The sequence below is a fragment of the Dipodomys spectabilis genome, unplaced genomic scaffold (genome assembly GCF_019054845.1).
Source record: "Dipodomys spectabilis isolate Male_0828 unplaced genomic scaffold, ASM1905484v1 ptg000228l, whole genome shotgun sequence".
Lineage (NCBI taxonomy): Eukaryota > Metazoa > Chordata > Mammalia > Rodentia > Heteromyidae > Dipodomys > Dipodomys spectabilis.
Window position 1 is genome coordinate 11,282,599 of NW_024870905.1, and position 22,149 is coordinate 11,304,747.

The window sequence follows — 22,149 nt, forward strand, 5'->3', positions numbered from 1 at the left end:
GAGTAGCTAGGATTACAAGTGTGAGACACTGGCACCCAGCACACTTTCTTTGTATTGGTCTTTTGCTCTCCATTTTGTTCATTTCCTCCTGATCTTTATTATTGCTTTTCATCTAGTAATTTTGAGTTTGGGAGTCTTCTTGTTTTTCTAAGTCCTTAAAGTAAGCCATTAGATTAAGATCCTTCCAATTTTTTAATGTACTATGTAAAGCTATAAGCTTTCTTTTTAGAATTGCCTTTGTTGGAGTCAGAGGTTCTGATAAACTGTGTTTTCATTTTTATTTGATTAGAATTTCAAAAATATTTTCTCCCAAATTTCTTTAAGAATTCATTCAAAAGTATGCTACTATTCACTCTGCAGTAGTGTGTAGTAGTGTGTGGTTTCTATAGTTCCTCTTTCTATCAATGTGTGACTTTATTCCAATATGATCTAGTAAAATAATTCAATTTTTAGAATTTGTTAAGATATGTTCCATGGCACATATGTGCTCTATCTTAAAAGTTTCATTTCACAGAACGTGTATTTGGCTGTCAATCAGTTCATCTGATGTATAGTGCAGTTTAATTCTGAAGTTTCTTTACTGATTTTTGAACTGGGGTTTTACAAAGGTACTATTTGAACTCAGGGCCTTGTACTTTCATCTGCCACGTCAGTCACACCCTCAACCTTTTTGTTTTTTTGTTTATTTTTTCAGATAAGGTCTTGAATGTTTTCCCTGGGATGGCTTAGACCATGATCCTCCTACCTATGCCCCCTAAGTACCTAGGGTTATAGGTGTGAACTTCTATGCTCTGCTTACTTTTCAAGTTAAGTTCTTGCTAGCTTATTGCCTGCTTGGTCTCCTGAATAGGTAAGATTACAGATGTCACCAACATACTCCACTTCTTTTTTCTTTTTTTTGCTACTATCACAATGCATAAATTGTCCTTTTGAAGGTGCTTAAAGGGTCTTCCTGGTCTTACCCATTTTTCACTGAACTTTTTATTTTGCTCCTCAGATCTCATAATTTCTGTGGTCCTATTTGAGAGTTTATTGATTTTTCTGCCTATTCAAATCTACTTTTGCATTTCTCCAATGAGTTTATTTCTGCTCTTGTTCTTTTCAGCTATAGAATTTGGTTGTTTCTTCTTAGGTTTTCGACGTCTTTATTTCGATTTTCATTTCATTCAGACTTTTTTGGTCTCTTCCACATCACCCTTCAGTTCTTTGAGCAGCTCTAAGATAGTTGTTTTAAATTATTTGTCTACTAGATCTACTACTGGGTCATGTCAAGGACAGTTTTCATTGACTCAATATTTTCTTCTCCATGTTCCACAATTACTTGCTCATTTATGTCTTCTGAAGCTTTTTTTTTCTTTCATTGAAAATTAAGCATTTGAGTCTAATATTGTGGCAAAACAGACTTTCTACCACACCAGTGTTGCTTTTTTTCCCTTTCATTTGTTCTGGTTTGTTGTGGCCATTGTTTTGATTATTATATTGCCTCTGAACTAACAAGTGACCTGACATGAAGTTCAGTTTTCTCCATTTTTTGCTAAACCCTTCCAATTTTTCACACACAAGAGATTTGTAAGGTTTTAGTCTTCAATGCCTGGCTCTCCAAGTGGCACTTTCCCTTAGTTTTTTCACTCAAGACTGGTGCTCTACCACTTGAGCCACAGCTCTACTTCTGGCTTTGTGGTGGTTAACTGGAAATAAGAAACTCATGGATGGCCTGGGAAGGTGACTCAGTGGTAGAGCGCTTGCCTTGCATGCATGAGGCCCTGGGTTCGATTCTTCAGCACCACATAAGCAGAAAAAAAAAGCTGGAAATGGCACTGTGGCTCAAGTGGTAGAGCGCTAGCCTTGAGCTGAAGAGCTGATGGATAGTGCCCAGGCCCAGAGTTCAGGCCTACGACCGGACCCACCCCACCCCCACCCTCCCCCCCCAAAAAAGAAAAGAAACTCATGGACTTTCCTGCCCAGGCTGACTTAGAACTGCGATCCTCAGATCTCAATCTAAGTAGCTAGGATTACAGGCATAAGCCACCTAGCACCCAGCTAGTTGTCAATTTTTAAATGTACTGTTAGATGATTCAGCCACCATGGGAGGGACTTGCAATGACTAGAGGCCATGCAGTAATGACTGTGTGCCTCTTTGCCTCCACTGAACCAATTATCATCAGTGCTCTAGAGCATAAAATCATATATTTAAGATATTTATTTACATGTCACTTAATAAACTATATGTTTTGAAAAAGTCAATAAACATAAGCATATATGCATAAAACTCAGGCAAAATTATAAGCAGAACTATAGGCATTTTTCTATGTGTGTTTTAAAGATTTTCTGTAATATACAAACACTACCTATATGAAGAAATCAGGCCCTTGGCTCACATTTACAGTGAACAAAACCAGAAGGAGGTGAGACAGGCATGTGTGTGGACAGATGGGAGGAGGGCCCTCTTGGAAGAGGACTATACTGTGCACGTTCCGAGGGCACTGAGAAGTGGCATGCTCTGACATGTACGTTCACAGGCTCCCTCTGGCAGGAGTACTTAGGCCAGGGCAGAAAACAGGAGCTCGTCAGAGGACAGCCACAGCAACTCACGCGAGAGATGATAAAAGGACAGTCCGGGGTTTGGGGAAGGTATTACAACTTTTTAAAAAGATAAGTTCTGAGGACATCTTAGACAAACCAAACATTATTGACAATGAAGATTAAATGTGAGGTAAAGGAGAAAGGGAAACATCAGGATGACTTAGGGTTTTGTCTTGGCAATTCAAATATTCATTTAACTGAAATGCAGAAGACTGGGATGAGGTCAGGTTTGGGGTGAGGATAGGAGAGAGTAAGTTTATTTTGGACAAACTGAATCTGAGTGAAATTGAAGGTATAGATGGGTAGTCATCAGCAAGGAGAGGGAACGTGAAGCCACAGGATTGGATGAGCTCAGCAAGGGAATAAGAAGGTAAAGAAGAAACCCAAAGAACAGGTTGAAAGGCATTTGAGTGTCTAGAGGTCAGCAAGTTCTTAACAGACTCTAGAGTGACGGTCAATAACATTCCAGAGTAACCTGTGAAACTATCATCAGAAAGCTGGAGTGACTTCAGAGACTAAAATCAAACTGGGTGCTGGTGACTCCAACCTGCAATTCCAGCTACTCAAGAGGCTGAGACCTGGAGGATGGAGGTTCAAAATCCATGAGAACAACCTCCAATTAGCCAATAAAAAGCCAGACTGGAGGCCTGGTTCAAGCAGTACAGCCTCAGACATGTACAAGCAAGTTGAAGAGGCCTACGGTTCTGAGTTTAAGCCCCCTACTGGCAAACTAGACTAAAACTAAAATCAATACGACTCTTTAAAAATTCCTTGCATAAAGGATCACAGATTCCACAGGATACAATAGACACCTTGGCAGATCACAACCGGGACACAGAAACCACAGAGAGACAACTGTATCAGTCACCATGGTTCAAGTCCAAAGCTCCTCCATATTTGAGATATTAGGGAATGAAAGTGTAAGGATAGGTTTAGAATGCTCCCCCACATAAAACCAAGGACTACCTACTAAGGAAGAACTGTATTTGCATCCTCGAGTGAGCCCCTTGGTCAGCAGATGCTGTTCAGAGCTTGTGAAGTAATGTACTACACGGCAGCCTGATCTGCACGTGTCACTCTAGAGGCTGATGATAAACTACAGGTCTGACAACTCACTTTCCATTTCAAGATATTTCTTGAACTTTTCCTTGTTGTGACAGGTGACCAAATTGATTAAACCCAGCCAAGGGGTTTGACACGACAGCCAACAGACTTCTATTTGTTGATTGCTATTGATTTTCTTTGATACTTCATTTAAAAATCAATAGGTGGAAAGAAAAATAGGCTTGGTTTACACATACTCAAATACACTATTGTATGCCGGTGAAGGCACAAGTTTGGCACAGTTCTGGCATCCAATTATAAGAAGAGCTCTTAACAGGTGAACACAAGGGCTTTAGATCGATACGGTTTTCTGTCTCAATCAAAGAAAGTGGCTATAAATTAGGCTCATCAGTGTTATTTCCAAGGCTTTCTGGAAGCAAACAACCTTAAACTATTTTTGTCTTCCTTAGATTAACATTAAAGGATCTACCATGAGAAGATTCCATTTGATTTCATTCTTACAAGTGTTTAAGGTACCTGGAATTCATCCGGGCTTTTATCTTTTTGGCTTTTTTTCTGTTTTTCTGCCGCTCTTCCCCATCTTTCAAAGACTCTGGTGGAGCTGTACTTTCAACCACAATGTCAACAACATACTTCTTCAAGGAAAGATGCTCCTGCAAGATAGACCAATTCAATAATGATATTTTCCCACAATACAAGACTGCTACCAACTAACAAATATACCAGATTAAATGCAGAAAGCTACAAGTCATCTCTATTCAAACACTGGTTCCCCAAAGGGCTTTAAAAATGGTCCAAGGAATGGTCTCACTTGACATTTTCCTTGATTTGTCAAGCCTTTGCAAAATGTCAACTGGGCTAAATTTTGAGACTAAGATGGACATTATCCCTGACCATAACATGAGTGGAAGAGGAATGTTTAAATACACACGATACCATAATACCACGCAATTAGTCAAGTGCTATGAGAGTTTAAAGGGAAGAGAAAATTGTTCTCTTGGGTGGTGAGGAGGGAGGACCTCAAGGTAGAACTCTGATCTTTTTTCTTTTTCTTTTTTTTTCTGGTGTTGGTCCTGGGGTTCAAATTCGAGGCCTGGATGCTGTCCCTGAGATTTTGTGCTCAAGGCTAGTTCTCCATCACTTTGAGACACAGTGCCATTTCCAGCTTTTTCATAGTTCATTGAAGAATCTCATGAACTTTCCTATCCAGGCTAGCTTTGAACCACAATCTTCAGAACTGAGCCTCCTGTGTATCTAGAGGATTACAGGCATGATCCACTGGCCCCCAGCTTCTGTCTGCTAACTCTTGAAGGATGGATAGAATCTGGACACCCATCTACTGGCTGTGTGTGTGTGTGTGTGTGTGTGTGTGTGTGTGTGTGTGTGTGTGTGTGTGTGTGTGTGTGTGTGTGTGTGTGTGTGTGTGAAGGATGGATAGAATCTGGACACCCATCTACTGGCTGTGTGTGTGTGTGTGAGAGGGGGGGGGGGGGGGGGGAGAAATGTGTGTGTGTGTGTTTAAGCCAAGGCTAAGAGGGCCAGAAAGAGAAATAAGATAGTTCCAGAAAACAGATCTCAGAGATGAGAAAGTGGCAAAATCTGTCGGATTTGGCTGGAGCACTGGAGGTCTGACCCACTTCTGTCTCCATCCGTCTTGGAGCCTTTGCGGCTTTTACTCTAATCACTCCATTTCATACACTTGACTACCCTGCCCTTCTCCTCCTTTCACACCCACAGGGTGAAGTCTCAACCCTAAATCTAGCTCTCCATCTATTCGAAGCTTCTCTCTGGGCCGATTAGCAGAGCTGTACTTACCCAGCATGCCAACTGCTCTGCTCCAAGTCTGTGAGGCTCACAGCACCTCAGACAGCCACTCTAACTCCCAGGCCATCCACAGGCCCGCTAGGCAGTCCATTCCCTCCCCTCCTCACGTCCCCAACTCTCAGCCAAAGTCTATCCTTATTTTCATGAGGACAGCAGCATTATACACAAGAAAACTTGCACACGTGGTCAGGGCCAAAATACTTTGCCCTTCTCCTACTAATGTCACATGAACACCATGTCCTGTCTAGGGTCAAGTCCTCTAAAGACATGGAGTACCATCTCTTCTCCCCTCCACATTTCTCCTGTTTGAGGCAGCTGTGAATTTCTCCTTTGTAGCAATGTGAAAAGAAGCCTTTCAGAACAGGTGCTGGAGGCTCATATCTACCATCCTAATTACTGAGGAGGCTGAGATCTCAGGATCAAGGTTGGAAGCCAGCCTGGGGAAAATAAGTCCAAAAGTCTCTCATCTCCAATGAATCAGCAAAAGCCAGCCAGAGGTAGAGCTGTAGCTCAAGCAGTAGAGTACCAGCCTTGAGGATAAAAGGGAGAGCTCTCAGGCCATGAGTTCAAGCCCCAGTACTGGCCAAGAACAAATGAAAGAAAGAAAGAAGGAAGGAAAGAAGGAGAGGGGGAGGGGGAAGGAGGGGAGGGGAAAGTAAGAGAGGGGGAGAAAGAAAGAAAGAGAGAGAGAGAGAGAGGAGAGGGAGGGAGGGAGGGTAGGGGGAAGGGAGGGAAGGGAAGGAAAGAAGGAGAAGATGGAGGAAGGAAAGGAGGGAAGAAATGAAAAAAGAAAAAGAAGGAAGAAAGGAAGAGTGAAATAGAAAAAGAAAGCAAGAGAGAAAAAGGGAGAAATGGAGAAAGGAAGGACTTTCATACTAGGAATTCTGAGTGAGCACTAATGGAGAGGCTATTTTACCCAGGTATAGATCGGCATATGAAGGAGTAGAAATTACCCTGAATGAGATTAGGAGAGCCATTATTCCAGGTCAATTCAGGCAAAAAAAGCCTATGAAATTCCATCTCTATGGAGGGAAATTGGACTTGTGATTCCAGCAAGTGTGAAGCCTAAAGTAGATTGTGGTAGGAAACCAGACTGCATCTCAGAAATGTGGCTCAAGTGGTAGCATTCTAGCCTAGCACGGCCTAGCAAGCAAGCATGCCCTGAGTTCAAAACCCAGTATTACCTTGCTCCTCCCCTCCCCCAAATGATCAGATATTACAAAACTGATAAATAGGAGGATGTTAAACTATCAAAGGGAGAAAATGTTGATATCAAAAGCATACTACTAATATTTGAGGAGGTTTGTTTAAATTCCGATGCTCAGAAGCTCCTGTTTCATATAAATTAAATCTTTAGTTACCCAATGGTGTTTAATGCCCTCCCTATCCTTTGAGTTTTGGCTTAAGTTCTGCTTTTAGCACAAAAATCTGCCAACTGCATAAGTACATCTTTGTTTTAGAAATTAGATTGTACTTCTTAAGACTATTTTCTTCAACAGCTGGACATTTTGTTATTAAGTAAATGTGACCTGTAAGTTCTTTGTCAGAATGTTTTAAATTATATGTTTAAATGCATTAGTGATCCATAATTAGTTTTACAAAAATACATTTTGTGGGAGGGGGGACCAAGATGGCGACGGGGCAGTAGGGAAACGCCACAGCTCTCTCCAACCAAAAAGAGAGTTCGAGTTCCAACCTTTAATCTCCCCAAGAGACCGACAACAACAAAAAGACGAACACTCAGAGAAAAACCAGAGGTGGAAAATAACAAAAAAAAGAAAGAGAGGAAAAGAAGAATTTCAGAACAGAGAAGAGCGAAGACCCCTCCCCCAACCTTTACTGGCCGCGCGGCAGTGCGCCAAGCCGCCGGCCAGCCGGCCCGGCGGGGGCTGCCGGAGCCCCAGAGACACAGGGGGCTGCTTGCAGATCACCAGGTACCGGATTGCAGAACAGCGGATCGCCAGGAACAGAGAAACCTACCAGCCGGGAGTCTCCAGGAGGATCCCACCCCACCCATCACTCTCCACCGGAGCGGAGAGGCTCCATCCCGCCAAAGCCGCCCGGCACCAGCAGCGCCACAAAGGGACCTGTCCGCAGAACACCCGCCCAATCGCGATCGCAACGACCCGGCGGGGGGCCGCCCAACCCAGCCCGCAACCACCCCAACTGAACTCGGACTGCAACAACAACTGACGGACTGCAACAACAACTGACGACCTACAGGGTGAGTACCCATCAGGGGACAGGGAATCCATCAAGGGAGACCAGAGCTGGAGGGAATCCCCAGACCCTGACCTAGACTCCCTACCCCAACACCCGGACCACAGGACCCACTAAAACTGGGAACTGTTCGAGAGCTCCACCAGCCGGTGGAGCACACTCTGCTGGCCAGGCCAGAGCAAGAGCGCCCATGGAAGGGAGCTTAAATGCTCAAGCCAGGAACAGTGCCCCTGGGTCAAGACTACCAACAGTAGAAGAAATTTGAACTGTGTCCTCCAGGCTGCATAACCAAGGTGGTATACACATTAGCACAGGCCTAACGAGCGCGCTCCAGGCTGGGGCCGGAACCAGGCCAGGGGACGGGCGCCTGAACAAAGCAAAAAGGGTCAGAAGTGGGGCTGTGGCTCAAATGGTAGGGTGCCAGCCCTGAGCTGAAGAGCTGAGGGACAGCACCCAAACCTAGAGTTCAAGCCCACAACCAGCCCAAAACAAACAAACAAAAACACATCAGGAGCCCATAGCAGACTCCAGTATTTGGGAGAGTGCATCCAGAGCATCTGATCTTACCAAGAGCACCCGCAGGAGCAAACACAAGCAGTCCAGGCTGCTCAACCCTTCCAAAGGCGGGAATTGCTACAGCAGAGAGCTGAGAATCCTAAGTGAATAGCAGCTGGAAATAGGCTCCCAACAGAATCCAGATCAGGCACAGACTCTCTCTACCAATACAGAATCAGCAACCAAGCAAAGACAGACACACCAAAACAAGATTGAAGAGCAGTCTCCTGAACCCCCATGCGAAAATCACAGAGAAAAATCACAAGGTTTACCACTACCCAGGACAGCAAGCTCACCTCAAAAGCCAGCAGCCACGCAGGGGAGAGCCCCAGTGGGAGCAAAGCAGGAATGGAAGACAAAAACTACATCCAAGGGTTGCTGGAGGCAATGACTCAAGAAATAAAGCGAGAAATGGATCAGAAATTGAAAGAGCACAAGGATGAACTATCAAAAGATATACAGGATATCAAACAAAAATTGGATGCAAAAATAGAAGCTGCAGAAACCTCAGTAAGAAGTGAGATAAACGCCAAATTAGAGGTAATGCATACTGATCTCACCTCATTGAGAGGTGAGATCAGTACTCTGAGAACCAACATTGAATCCATAAAGGGATCCATTTCCACCATGCAAACCACAATAGAAGCCACAGTCAACAGAGTGAATGAAATGGAAGGTAGAGTGTCAGATACAGAAGACAGAATACACCAACTGGACCAAAAAGTGACAGATATGGAAAAATCACTCAAATTAAACCAAAGGGAAATTCAAGAGCAAGCAGATAATGCTAAAAAATTTAACCTTCGCATAATCGGAGTGGACGAAGGTGAGGAATTCCAGAGCAAGGGAATGCAACACCTATTTAACAAGATAGTCAATGAAAATTTTCCCCACCTCAAAAACGACCATCTTAACTACATCACAAAAGCTTATCGAACACCCAACAAGCAAGATCCCAGGAGAAACACTTCTAGGCACATAATAGTAACAATGATGGATCTGAATAATAAGGAAACAATCCTGCATGCAGCAAAAATGAAGAAGGAGCTATACTACAACGGGAAAAAAATTAGAATCACTGCAGATCTCTCCACACAAACAATGAATGCAAGAAAAGCCTGGGAAAGCACCATACGAGCCCTGAGAGCCAATAACTGCCAACCCAGACTGATATACCCGGCAAAGCTAGCATTCACATTCGATGGAGAACTGAAAACTTTTAATAGCAAAGAAAAACTAAATGAATACATAAACATTAAGCCAGCATTACAAAGAATTCTAAGAGGGGGGACACAACCTGAAGAAAGCAACCAGGAACTGGGACCTGCCCCAAACAGGCATTACTCAAAGTCTAACTGAGCAAGCACAGGAGGAAAGGAAAGAAGAAAAACTTAGGAAAACGGAATGGCAGGGACAACAATGCATCTCTCTATACTTTCTCTTAATATAAATGGGCTGAATTCGCCAATTAAAAGAAAACGAACTGAGGACTGGATCAGAAAACAAGACCCATCCATCTGTTGCCTTCAGGAGACCCACCTCTCAGCCAAACATACAAACAAACTCAGAGTGAAGGGGTGGAAAAGGATCTACCAATCAAATTCCCCCAATAAGAAAGCAGGTGTAGCTATCCTGATATCTGACAAAATAAACTTTTCATTAAAATCAGTACAGAAAGACAAGGACGGACACTACATATTAATAAAGGGAACAATCCAAGAGGAGGATATAACCATCATCAACTTATATGCCCCAAATATTGGTGCACCCAGATATGTTAAACAAATGCTCTCAAACTTACAGAATAAAATAGATCCCAATACGATAATACTAGGAGACTTTAACACGCCACTCTCACCAAAGGACAGGTCTACCAACCAGAGGATTGGTAAAGAAGCTACCGAATTAAGTGAGGCCATACTTCAAGCGGAATTAACTGACATCTACCGAGTATTTCACCCTAAAACAACACAGTACACATTCTTCTCAGCAGCTCATGGAACTTTCTCCAAAATAGACCATATCATAGTTCATTCAAGGAACTTAAGCAAATACAAAGGGATCGACATAATCCCCTGTATCCTATCTGACCACAGTGGAATCAAGCTAGCTCTCAATAACAAAGCATACCGCAGAAATTTCTCTAATACATGGAAATTGAACAGCACACTCCTTAACAAGGCCTGGGTAACAGAAGAGATCAGAGAAGAAATAAAGCATTTCCTAGAACTCAATGAAAATGAAAACACCTCACAAAGAAACTTGTGGGACACAGCAAAAGCAGTCCTGAGGGGCAAATTTATTGCCCTCAGTGCCCACATCAAGAGAATGGAGACAGACCAAGTAAATAATCTCATGTTGCAACTAAAACAGCTAGAAAAGCAAGAAAAAATGGGACCTAAAGCTACTAGACGAAGCCAGATAACCAAATTGAGAGCAGAGATTAACCAATTAGAAAATCAGAAAACCATAACCAAAATAAACCAAACAAAAAGCTGGTTCTTTGAAAAAATAAACAAAATTGATGGCCCGTTGGCAAGATTAATTAAAAAAAGAAGAGAGGAAACCCATATTAATAGGATTAGGGATGCCACGGGAAACATCACAACACGCACCCAAGATATCCAAACAATTCTAACAGACTACTTTCAAAAGCTATACTCTCTAAAGGAAGAAAATCTGGCGGAAATGGATGCATTTTTAGAGAAATACAAGTTACCCAAACTGAGCAAAGAAGAAGTTAACCAATTAAATAAGCCAATATCCTATAATGAGATACAGGAAGCTATCAAAAGTCTTCCAACAAAAAAAAGCCCAGGACCAGATGGATTCACAGCAGAATTCTATAAGACCTTTAAAGAAGAACTAATACCCATACTCCTCAAGCTCTTCAGAGAAACAGAGAAGGAGGGAGCTATCCCAAACTCATTCTACGAAGCCAATATCACACTCATCCCCAAACCAGGCAAAGACCCAACCAAAAAGGAGAATTACAGGCCAATCTCCTTGATGAACACAGATGCAAAGATCCTTAACAAGATTCTAGCTAACAGAATCCAGAAACACATAAAAAAAATAATACACTATGATCAGGTAGGCTTCATCCCAGAGACACAGGGATGGTTTAACATATGTAAGTCAATAAATGTAATCCAGCATATCAACAGAGCCAAGGTCAAGAATCACATGATTATCGCCACAGATGCAGAAAAGGCCTTTGATAAAATTCAACATTCATTCATGCTAAAAGCTCTGGAGAAAATAGGAATAGAAGGAACATTTCTAAAAACAATAAAAGCCATTTATGACAGACCAATAGCCAATATTATACTTAATGGGGAAAAGCTACAACCAATCCTCCTAAAAACAGGAACAAGGCAAGGATGTCCACTGTCTCCACTCCTCTTCAACATAGTCCTAGAACCCTTAGCCAGGGCAATAAGGCAAGAAAAAGACATTAAAGGGATCCGCATAGGGAAAGAAGAAGTGAAACTATCCCTTTTTGCAGACGACATGATACTATACCTCCACGATCCCAAAAACTCCATCCCCAAACTTTTAGAAATCATAAGTCACTTCGGCAAAATAGCAGGATACAAAATAAACCCACAAAAATCAGTTGCCTTCCTATACACTGATAACGCACAGGAAGAGAGGGAAATAAAGGGAGCAACCCCATTCACAATAACCTCCCAAAAAATAAAATATTTAGGAATTAACCTAACCAAAGATGTAAAAGAACTATTTAATGAGAACTATAAAAAGTTAAAGAAAGAAATTGCAGAAGACACTAGGAAATGGAAAGACCTCCCATGCTCCTGGATAGGCCGACTTAATATAGTAAAGATGGTGATACTTCCAAAACTAATATACAAATTCAATGCAATTCCTATTAAAATCCCAATGACGTACATCACTGAAATACAGAAAACAGTCCAAAAATTTATATGGAACAACAAAAGACCTAGAATAGCCAAAACAATTCTAGGGGATAAAGACAATATGGGAGGGCTATCCATGCCGAACTTCAAACTCTACTACAGAGCTATAATCACAAAGACAGCATGGTACTGGCACAAAAACAGACCCGAAGACCAATGGAACAGAATAGAAGATCCAGATATAAATCCACAGGCCTACAGCCAGCTGATATTCGACAAAGGAGCCAAAGACATACAATGGAAGAAACACAGCCTCTTCAACCGCTGGTGCTGGGAAAACTGGGCAGCCACATGCAGAAAACTAAAAGTGGACCCCAGCCTATCACCATGCACCAACATCAACTCAAAATGGATTAAAGACCTTAACATTAAACCTGAATCTCTGAAACTACTGCAGGACAGAGTAGGAGAGACACTTGAACTAATAGGCACAGGAAGGAACTTCCTGAACAGAGTCCCAGGGTCACAACAAGTTGGAGAGAGACTCGACAAATGGGACTACCTTAAAATAAAAAGCTTCTGCACAGCTAAATCTATCGCAACTAAGCTAGAAAGACAACCAACTAATTGGGAAAAAATATTTACCAGCAATATATCAGACAAGGGGTTAACATCCTGTATATACAGGGAACTCAAGAAACTAATCCCTCCCAAACCTAACAAACCAATTACTAAATGGGCAAGGGAACTAAAGAGGGACTTCTCAAATGAAGAAATAAAAATGGCAAAGAAACACATGAGGAAATGTTCATCATCCCTGGTGGTGAAGGAAATGCAAATAAAGACAACCCTGAGATACCACCTTACCCCAGTCAGAATGTCCCACATCCACAAATCAGCCAACGACAAATGCTGGAGGGGATGTGGAGAAAGAGGAACCCTATTACACTGCTGGTGGGAATGTACACTTATACAACCACTTTGGAAAGCAGTCTGGAGGGTCCTTAGAAAGCTAAAGATTGACCTCCCTTACGACCCAGTCATACCACTTCTAGGCATCTACCCTGAACAACAGGAACCAATATACAAGGACACGTGCACCTCCATGTTTATTGCAGCACTGTTCGCAATAGCTAGGATATGGAAACAACCTAGGTGCCCCACCACAGATGAATGGATCCAAAAATTGTGGTATCTATACACAATGGAATATTATGCAGCCATTAGAAATGACAAAATAATGGCATTTGCAGGGAAATGGATGGAGCTAGAAGGAATCATGTTGAGCGAGGTAAGCCAAGAACGAAGAGACAAACGGTACATGGTCTCCCTCATAAGTGGATGCTAAATCCAAAAGGTTAGGTGATACGACAAAACTAACAGGACTTAAGAAACAAAGAACTCCCGCTCATCTGGTTGAACCACTACTAAATATCCTCATGCTGCTGATCACAAATATGGTATATAACATGTGAACACTGTTATATATTACAGACTGTGGTAGACAATTTGCTCCAGGGAAGTTAGAATGAACTTGTGACTTTGAAATTATGTAATCATTTAATCACAATCAAAAAAAAAAAAAAAAAAAAAAGAACCTCGGGGAAGGGAGGGAGGGAGGGGATGGTAGGGGGAAAACAATGGAGGGGGTAACAATGTTCAAGAGGAAGTGTACTCATAACCTCACTCATGTAACTGTAACCCTCTGTATAGTAGCTTTACAATAAAAAAAAAAAAAAAAAAAAAAAAAAATACATTTTGTTATACTATTTAAAAAAAAAAAAAGAAATTGCCCTGAACTATGACTGAAGAAATCCTTAAGACAAGTCTACAAACTCAGCCTGAGGGATTTCTCTGGGCTTCCGCACCCTACCTAGCAAAACACAGATTAGACAATAAATTCAAAAGTCCTCCTTTTCTAATATTTTAAGTACCAATGTAACAAGCTCAAAAGTTAACTAATGACTACTAATTCCAATCTAGTTTTTAAGTCCTAACTGTGATTTCTTAGTTAAAAAAAAACACTGTTATAATATGAATTACTAATAATATACATATATAAGGAAATGAATACCTATACAGATATGATCTCATCAAAGTTTACACCCTTCTTATTCTCTTAATTACCTTTTATAGCATACTAGACCAATGCTCTGGCCTTTCTAATATGATTTATTACATTAAATGAAATAATTCATACTAAGGTTCTGACCTTGATATTCTACCAGACTCTTCCTAAATGCTCCTGTATTTCCTTACGTTTAAAGAGAGACATGAAAATATTGAGCTAGAAATAGGTTCATGATCTTCAGGAAACACTAAAAAAAAAAAAAAAAAGGATAAGAATGAAAATACAAATGACACAGGACTTTATTAAACTCCTATTTTTAGAATGGTTTCAAATGTTGCCTCAAAACAAACATTTTATAAGATGATATAAAAAAAATCTATTTCCAACTGCTTCAACATATTCACACATAGAACTAAGAATTTTCAAGGATGTTATTCTTTATAGATCAAAAGGACTTAAGTGTCTGCTTTGAAAAGAAGGACCAAAAATTCACTGCAATAATACAGATTTTTTTTTTTCTTCCTGAAACCAGCCATGTCTTTTGATAGAAAATCATCATGCTTTAAAGGCTCATTTCCTTTTCTTTTTTTTCCTTGGTGTGGGGTTTGAACTACTGGGCCTAGGTGCTGTCCCTGAGCTCTTCAGCTCAAGGTGAGTGCTCTACCACTTGAGCCACAGTGCCACTTCCAGTTTTCTGGTGGTTAGCTGGAGATAAGAGTCTCACAGACTTTCCTGCCCAGCCTGGCTTTGAACAGTGATCCTCAGATCTCAGCCTCCTCAGTAGCTAGGATGACAGGCATGAGCCACCAGCACCCTGCTAAGGCTCATTTCTCTAGAACCAAAAGTCCCCCCACCCACCCAAGACCAGGGTGGATGTCAAGTTACTAATCTAAATAGACAAGGGAATGATGAAAACAAAATTTCCCTCTTTGGAAAAACATTTGTCTTTCAACTAGCCTGGGCAAAAAGTTGATGAAATACCGATGTTAACCAATGGCTGGGTGTGGTGGTACATGCCTGTCATTCATGGCAGAGAGGGAAGAATAAATAGGAGGATGAAGGTCTGGCAGCCCCAGACAAAAGTGAGACACCACTATCTCAAAATGAGCCAGGACAAAAAGGGCTAGAGAGTATGGCCTAATTGATAAGCCAACTGACTAGTAAATACAAAGCTTTGTGTTCAAATCCTACTACTGTCCCAAAAAGTACACCTGAGAAAGTCTGAAATACAATTTCTTTTCTCAAAAGAATGCCCTTTTTAACAGCACCATTTTGAAAAATTAAAATATAAATGGCAATGACAACTTCTTAAACTAGATAGGCTATTTTAATTATAAAAAAGATGAAACTCTCTTAGGGTCTACTTCTACAGATGTAGAATACACTTATGGTTTTCTCAATTACAATCTATGTATTATGTGAAGTGACAGCAAGAGAAAGGAAGCTAATGAAATACTACAAAAAAGACACCACATGCGAGGCCATCTTCTGATAAGGATGACCATCTGTCCCTCTGTCACTCGCGACAATTACAAATAGTCCATCAGTTTGCTGGTAGGTGAAGACAAATGGGGCAAAGCCTTCTTTTGCAGATCCTTCTATTTGTTCTGATCTAATCTGAGGTTTAATGGATGACTCAAGATAGACCTAGAGTTCAACTAGCTTATTAATTTATCATGCTGGGGAGGGTGAAAAAAGGCCGAGTTCAATACTGCAACCTGGAATGCTCAGCAGTGCTAAACCAAGTATCACTGTGAAATGGCTCAGCAAGTACTGAACTAAGTCTCAACATGGTATGGCTCAGTGGTACTGAACCAAGTCACATTGTGAAATGGCTCAGTGGTACTGAACTAAGTCTTATCAGCAGTACTGAACTATGTCTCATTGTGAAAGATGTTTTCCCCAAATGCTCAGACTTCAAACACACAAACCTGGATTGCTATCAGCTTCATCTTTAAAATCATTTTGGTAAAAGAATAACACTAATACCACATTTCACAGACAACATTGTCCTTTTGATTAAGAGAAGGGGGAGCAGGATTATCAGAGCCACACCTCCTTTTGATAAAGGCTTCCAAAGCTTTGGAGGGGGGAGACCCACAGGGAGGGGGCCTAAAGGAGGCAGCAGTTTCAGATCATATTCAATGCAGTAGACAAGCTTTCCCTTAAAATATGTTGCTGTTTGAGTGTTTAAGAAAAAGATATGCAAAAATGCAATACATAGGATAGAAAGAAAAAGGATTTTAGAAAAACATACACTAACATTGGACACAAGACAGGTTGGAATGGCTTCAGTAACACCAAGACAAGGGACGTTTTCATAGCACGACTGACCAAGACAAAAAAGGTCATCTCATGGTAATAAAGCCATTGACTGGGGCTGGGAAGGTGGCTCAGTGGTAGAGCGCTTGCCTTGCATGCCTGAGGTCCTGGGTTCGATTCCTCAGCACCACATAAGCAAAAAGAAAAAAGCCGGAAGTGGCGCTGTGGCTCAAGTGGTAGAGCGCTAGCCTTGAGCTGAAGAGCTGAGGGACAGCGCTCAGGCCCAGAGTTCAGGCCCCACGACCGGACCCAAAAAAAAAAAAAAAAAGCCATTGACTGACCCAGAAGACATGACCATCATCAACATTCATATGAACCTGACATTGACTGCTAAAACAACATGAAACAATGAGCAGAACGAGTCAGCAGATACTAACAGATCTGCTGTTAATCAAAGGCTCAAAACATCTCAGGAAAACTGTGAGGAGGAGACAGAAAATCAGCTAGGTCTCTAGACGAGGAAACTCATCTATAAGTTAATGAATACTTTTCATGTCTTATACATAGTGATGGGTTTATGCATATACTAATGCTTATTAAATCACATAAATTAATAGCTGAAATCAAATAATCACTTAAAAGTGCAAGTTCAGGTATAACAGCTATAACTCCTTAAAAACAAAAATAATAAAAAAAATTTCTAATTATTTAAATGAAATTCCCCAATTTTTTTGTTTTTTGGTCAGTCATGGGGCTTGAACTCTGGGCCTGGGTGCTATCCCTGAGCTCTTCAGCTCAAGGTGAGTACTCTACCACTTGAGCCACAGTGCTACTTCCAGTTTTCTGGTAGTTAACTGAAAACAAGAATCTCGGACTTTTCTGCCCAGGCTGGCTTTGAACCATTATCCTCAGATCTCAGCTTCCTGAGTAGCTAAGATTACAGACATGAGCCATTTTGCATCCCAGCTGCAAAATTTTTTTTACAGTAAGGTACACACTGCACTGAAGAATAACATTGTATGATATATTACAATACTGTAATATACCATATCCATGTAAAAAAAAATCATGCACTAAACCAGATGCTTTAAGACTACAATAAAAACAAAATGCAGCTGGGCACTGGTTGCTCACACCTGTAATCCTAGTTACTCAAAAAGCTGAGATCTGAGGATCGCAGTTTAAAGCCAGCTTGGACAGGAAAGTCCATGAGACTTATTTCCAATTAACCATCAAAGAACCAGAAGTGAAGCTGTGTCTCAAGTGGTAGGGAACCAGTGCCAAGATCTGAGGTTCCAGCTCCAGAACTGGCATAGACACACAGACACACAGAGACACACACACACACAAATCCAGATACAAGCTGTTTATGAGATATTTTTATTATATTATATATTATTATTATTATAAACTGTTTATAAGAGTGTCCAGCTTGGCACTAGTGGCTCATGCCTGTAATCCTAATTAATCCTAGCTAATTAGGAGGCTGAGATCTGAGGATCATGGTTCGAAGCCAGCCGGGGCAGGACACACCCACTGTAAGACTCTTATCTCCAATAAACTACTCAAAAAAGCCCCAAGTGGCTCAAGAGGTAGTGCTCTCACCTTGAGTGAAAGAAACTCAAGGACAGTGCCCAGGCCCAGAGTTTAAGCCCTAGGGACCTTAAAAAAAAAGCCAAGTTCCAGAACTGACTGCCTGTCTATCTAGTACCATTTTGAATTCTAAATTTTACAGCTGACTTAACAAGTGAAAATCTGTGAAGCTACCCATGCCTCTGTTCTGTTTCGGGTCATTTTTACAACTTCTTTAATTTTTTGCCAGTCCTAGAGCTTGAACTCAGGGCCTGGGTCCTGTCCCTCAGCTTTTTTCATTTAAGGTTGGTGCTCTACCACTTGAGCCACATCTCCACTTCCAGTCCGTGAGATCAGAGTCTCACGGACTTTCCTGTTTACTGGCTCCAAACCATAGTCCTCCGATCTCAGCTTCTTTAGTATTTGGGATTACAGGTGTGAATCGTCAGTGCTAAGCTTTCACTGAGTTTTCTTAAATGTCTTTACTTTTATTCAAGTTACCTATACATATAATTTAAATAGTAAAACAGAAACAGTTTCTTACTGATTTCTCCATCTTCTTTCCCTAGTCCAGAGGCAGCAAGTTTAGCTGATTACCTTGTCTTTTTTCTGTATTTTTTAACACATAGTTATATAGCTGTTTCTTCCTTTTTCAGTTTTCTTATCTACTGAGCTCACAGCAGGCAACATCAAGACTCAGCTCTACTTTCTCTACTTGGTCCCATCACTCACATGCTGTATCCCATGTTTGTTCAAAATACAAAAAAGTGTGATCATAAACTGGTAGAGTGCATGATTAGCAAGCCCTGAGTTCAGGCCCAGTATCATCAAAAACAAAGTAAAAAGCTAGCTGTAGTGTGGATGCCTGTGGTCTCAGTTGGCAGGAGGTGGTAGACAGGTGATAGAAGTTGCCCCTATCCAAAGGCCTATCCAAAGAGTAACTAGAGGAATGGGACTGGGGTTCAAACAACACAACACCTGTCATGCACCTGCAAGGCCCAGAGTTCAACCTCCAGTTCAAATAAATAAATAAATAAATGGTGTAAGCTCCTCAAGTGTATTTGTTATCTACTTGTTAGTAATAAAGCAACTCTTTAGAAAAGAGAGTGAATTGGGAAGGTGGCTCAGTGGTAGAGCGCTTGCCTTGCATGCATGAGGCCCTGGTTTGATTCCTCAGCACCACATAAGCAAAAAGAAAAAAGCCGGAAGTGGCGCTGTAGCTCAAGTGGTAGAGCGCTAGCCTTGAGCTGAAGAGCTGAGGGACAGCGCCCAGGCCCAGAGTTCAGGCCCCACGACCGGACCCCCTCCCCCTCCCCCAAAAAAAGAAAGAAAAGATTCAGAGTAAGGCCCAGTAGTACTAGTACACATCTGTGATCCCAGCTATGTGGAAGGTGAACTCCAATTGGAGTCCAGCCCAGTAAGAGAGACCCTAGCTGAAAAATAAGCCAAAAGGCAAAAAGGCTGAGACTGTGGCACAAGTTCTAGAATGGCTGCCTAGCATGTGCCAGATCCTAGGTTGAATGCCCTGTACAACAAAAATGAAAAGCAAAAAACAAAAACAAAAAACACAAGGGTGCTGGTGGCTTATGCCTATAATCCTAGCTATTCTGGAGACTGAGATCTGAGGACTGTGGTTCAAGGCCAGAGGGGCAGCAAAGTGCATGGGACTCTTACCTCCAATTAACTACCCTCAAAAATCTAGAAGTAGAGCTTTGGCTCAAGAGGTAGAGCACTAGCCTTGGGCACAAGAGCTCAGAGATAATGCCTAGTCCCTGAGTTCAAGCCCCAGAACCAGTACCAAATAAAAAAAAAAGTAAACATAAAAAGACTGATGTAAGGAACTTTCTATACCTTTGAGTTACACACAACTCACAAGCTCTAAAACACCACAAATTAACTTTTTGTTTTGTTTTTTCTTTCTCTTTTGGGCCAAGATGGACTCAAACTCAGTACCTGATACTGAAACTTGCACACTGGCTAGTACTCTATCAACTGAGCTACACCTCCAACCTCATAATATAAGTTTTTGACACTGGGTCCTTGATTAATGCTTACCAAGACAGCAAAGTGGCTGTGATTCCAAGGAGTGGAGGTGGAGAGGGCATAGAACATTGAAGAATGAGAGAAGTACACATAAAGTTATAAACATGTTATCCTTTTAAAAAGTCTCTCTTCACACACCATCTCTCCCAAGTCCCATCACAGAAGTGATTAGAATTTTATGTCCTGAAAGCAATGCAAAAGGAAGCAGCCCATAATAACCACCTTTATAGATGCAACGTGCACATACACAACAAGACTTCTGTGCAATAGCTATTGTCCCAAGGTGGAACACATTTCTTCATCTTGTCCTTTAGCAGGCCAAAAATCAACCCTGGAGGACTCAACTTCTAGCATTTACTACAGTGGAGGACTGGGGAAAAGAAGTATTCCAGGGTGTTTGAGGCTTGGTGACATGGCTATGGTGAAGGGAAGGATGTAAAGATTCTTCTAGAAAGTGAGAAGCCAAGCAAGAGCTTGAGGCTTTGAGTTCAAGCCCCAGTACTGGCACACATGCACACACACATACGTACCCCTAAGGAAAGCAGGCATGTTAGTGCGGTGAAATGCAGAAGTGGCTGTTCTCAATAGAGAACGTCCTTCAGCGGCCCTGGCACTTCAGCAGCCCCTGGTACAGCATGGAATGTGATCTCATCCTGATGGTCCACACTCCTGTGGTTTAGCGCCCCCAAGACGCCCAGTTCCCATACAGAGTAGACCCTGTGGCTTTAGCCAGGAGGCCCTCCAGAGGCTAAATAGTGGCATGGAGGCAGTGGCAGAGAGGACCAAGTGGAGGCTGGTCAGTAAGAGGGAATGTAAGGCCCAAGTGATCAGAACCGTACTCTTTTTTTCCCCTTTTTTCTTTGTGTGTGTGTGTGTGTGTGTGTGTGTGAGAGAGAGAGAGAGAGAGAGAGAGAGAGAGAGAGAGAGAGAGAGAGAGAATGTGTGTGTGTGTGTGAGAGAGAGAGAGAGAGAACGAGCAAGAGAGAAAGAATGTGCATGCATGTGCATGTGTGTGCATGTGCAGTACTGAATATTAAACTCAGGAACTTGTATTCTTGCTTGACTTTTTTGGCCACTTTAGTCACATCTCCCCTTCCAGTGTTTTGATGGAGATGCTTCAGACTTGTCTTCCCTGAAATAGCTCTGAACTGTAATCCTCTAATCTCAGCTTCCTAAGTAGATAGGATGACACCATGAGCCCCCTGGCACCTTTAAGCCTGGTAGCCAGGGCACTGAGGGTATGGGTAGAGCAGGGCTGCACAAAGTCATTCCGAAGGCAGTAAAGCAGTAAAATCCCAATGTCATACTCCTTTTCTGGGCACAGAGGTGCCCCCGAAGGACCTCGGGACCAGGCTGTCTGTGCCTACAGAATGCCACAGACAAGGTGACTTCAACAACAAACCCTCGTCTCCCTCGGGTCTGGAGCTGACAGTCTAGGGTCAGGGTGGTCATCTGGTTGGGTTCTGGTGAGGCCCCTCTTACAGGTTCCCTCACTGGGGTACCTTCTTGTCACTGTCCCCTCACATGGCAGGGGGAGCGCAAGAGACTGCAAAGCTGTTTCTTAATAAAGACACTGAGCATAAGCCCTGCCCTCACGGCCTGATTACTGCCCCGGTCCCCACCTCCAAATGCACAGATGATGGATCTAACACAGGAATGGAGGAAAGGGCAAATGTTTAGTCCACAGCAGGGACTAAGCATTTTGTCTTTTGTTTTGTGTTTTTTGTCAGTCATGGGGCTTGAACTCTGGGCCTGGGCGCTGTCTCTCCACTCTCCAGCTCAAAGTGAGCATTCTACCACTTGAGCCACAGGGCTGGAAATGCACGTGTGCCTAGCACACATGAGGCCCTAGGTTCAATTCCTTGGTATGACATAAACAGAAAATACAAAAAAAAAATTTTTTAAAGAACCCCAATGTTTACACACACACACACACACATACACACAACCTAAATTACTCCATACTACTAAAGAGAAAATCAAGGCAAAAGATAATGACACCCTGCAAGACAGAGGAAGATGTTTTAAATTATTTCTCAAATTAATAAACTTACTAACCCTACTGCAATATGA

The 22,149-nt window shown here is 42.0% G+C and overlaps 1 protein-coding gene across 2 annotated transcripts in view; it reads right to left on the reverse strand.

Moving 5' to 3' along the window:
* The window catches only part of Scaper (S-phase cyclin A associated protein in the ER), a 214,986-nt gene that overhangs the window by 130,781 nt on the left and 62,056 nt on the right, over positions 1 to 22,149 (reverse strand). For both annotated transcript variants that reach the window (XM_042697751.1, XM_042697750.1), the window contains exon 21: positions 4,165 to 4,301. In XM_042697751.1, coding sequence (XP_042553685.1) covers positions 4,165 to 4,301 — 137 coding nt within the window. The remainder of the gene's footprint in view (positions 1 to 4,164; positions 4,302 to 22,149) is intronic.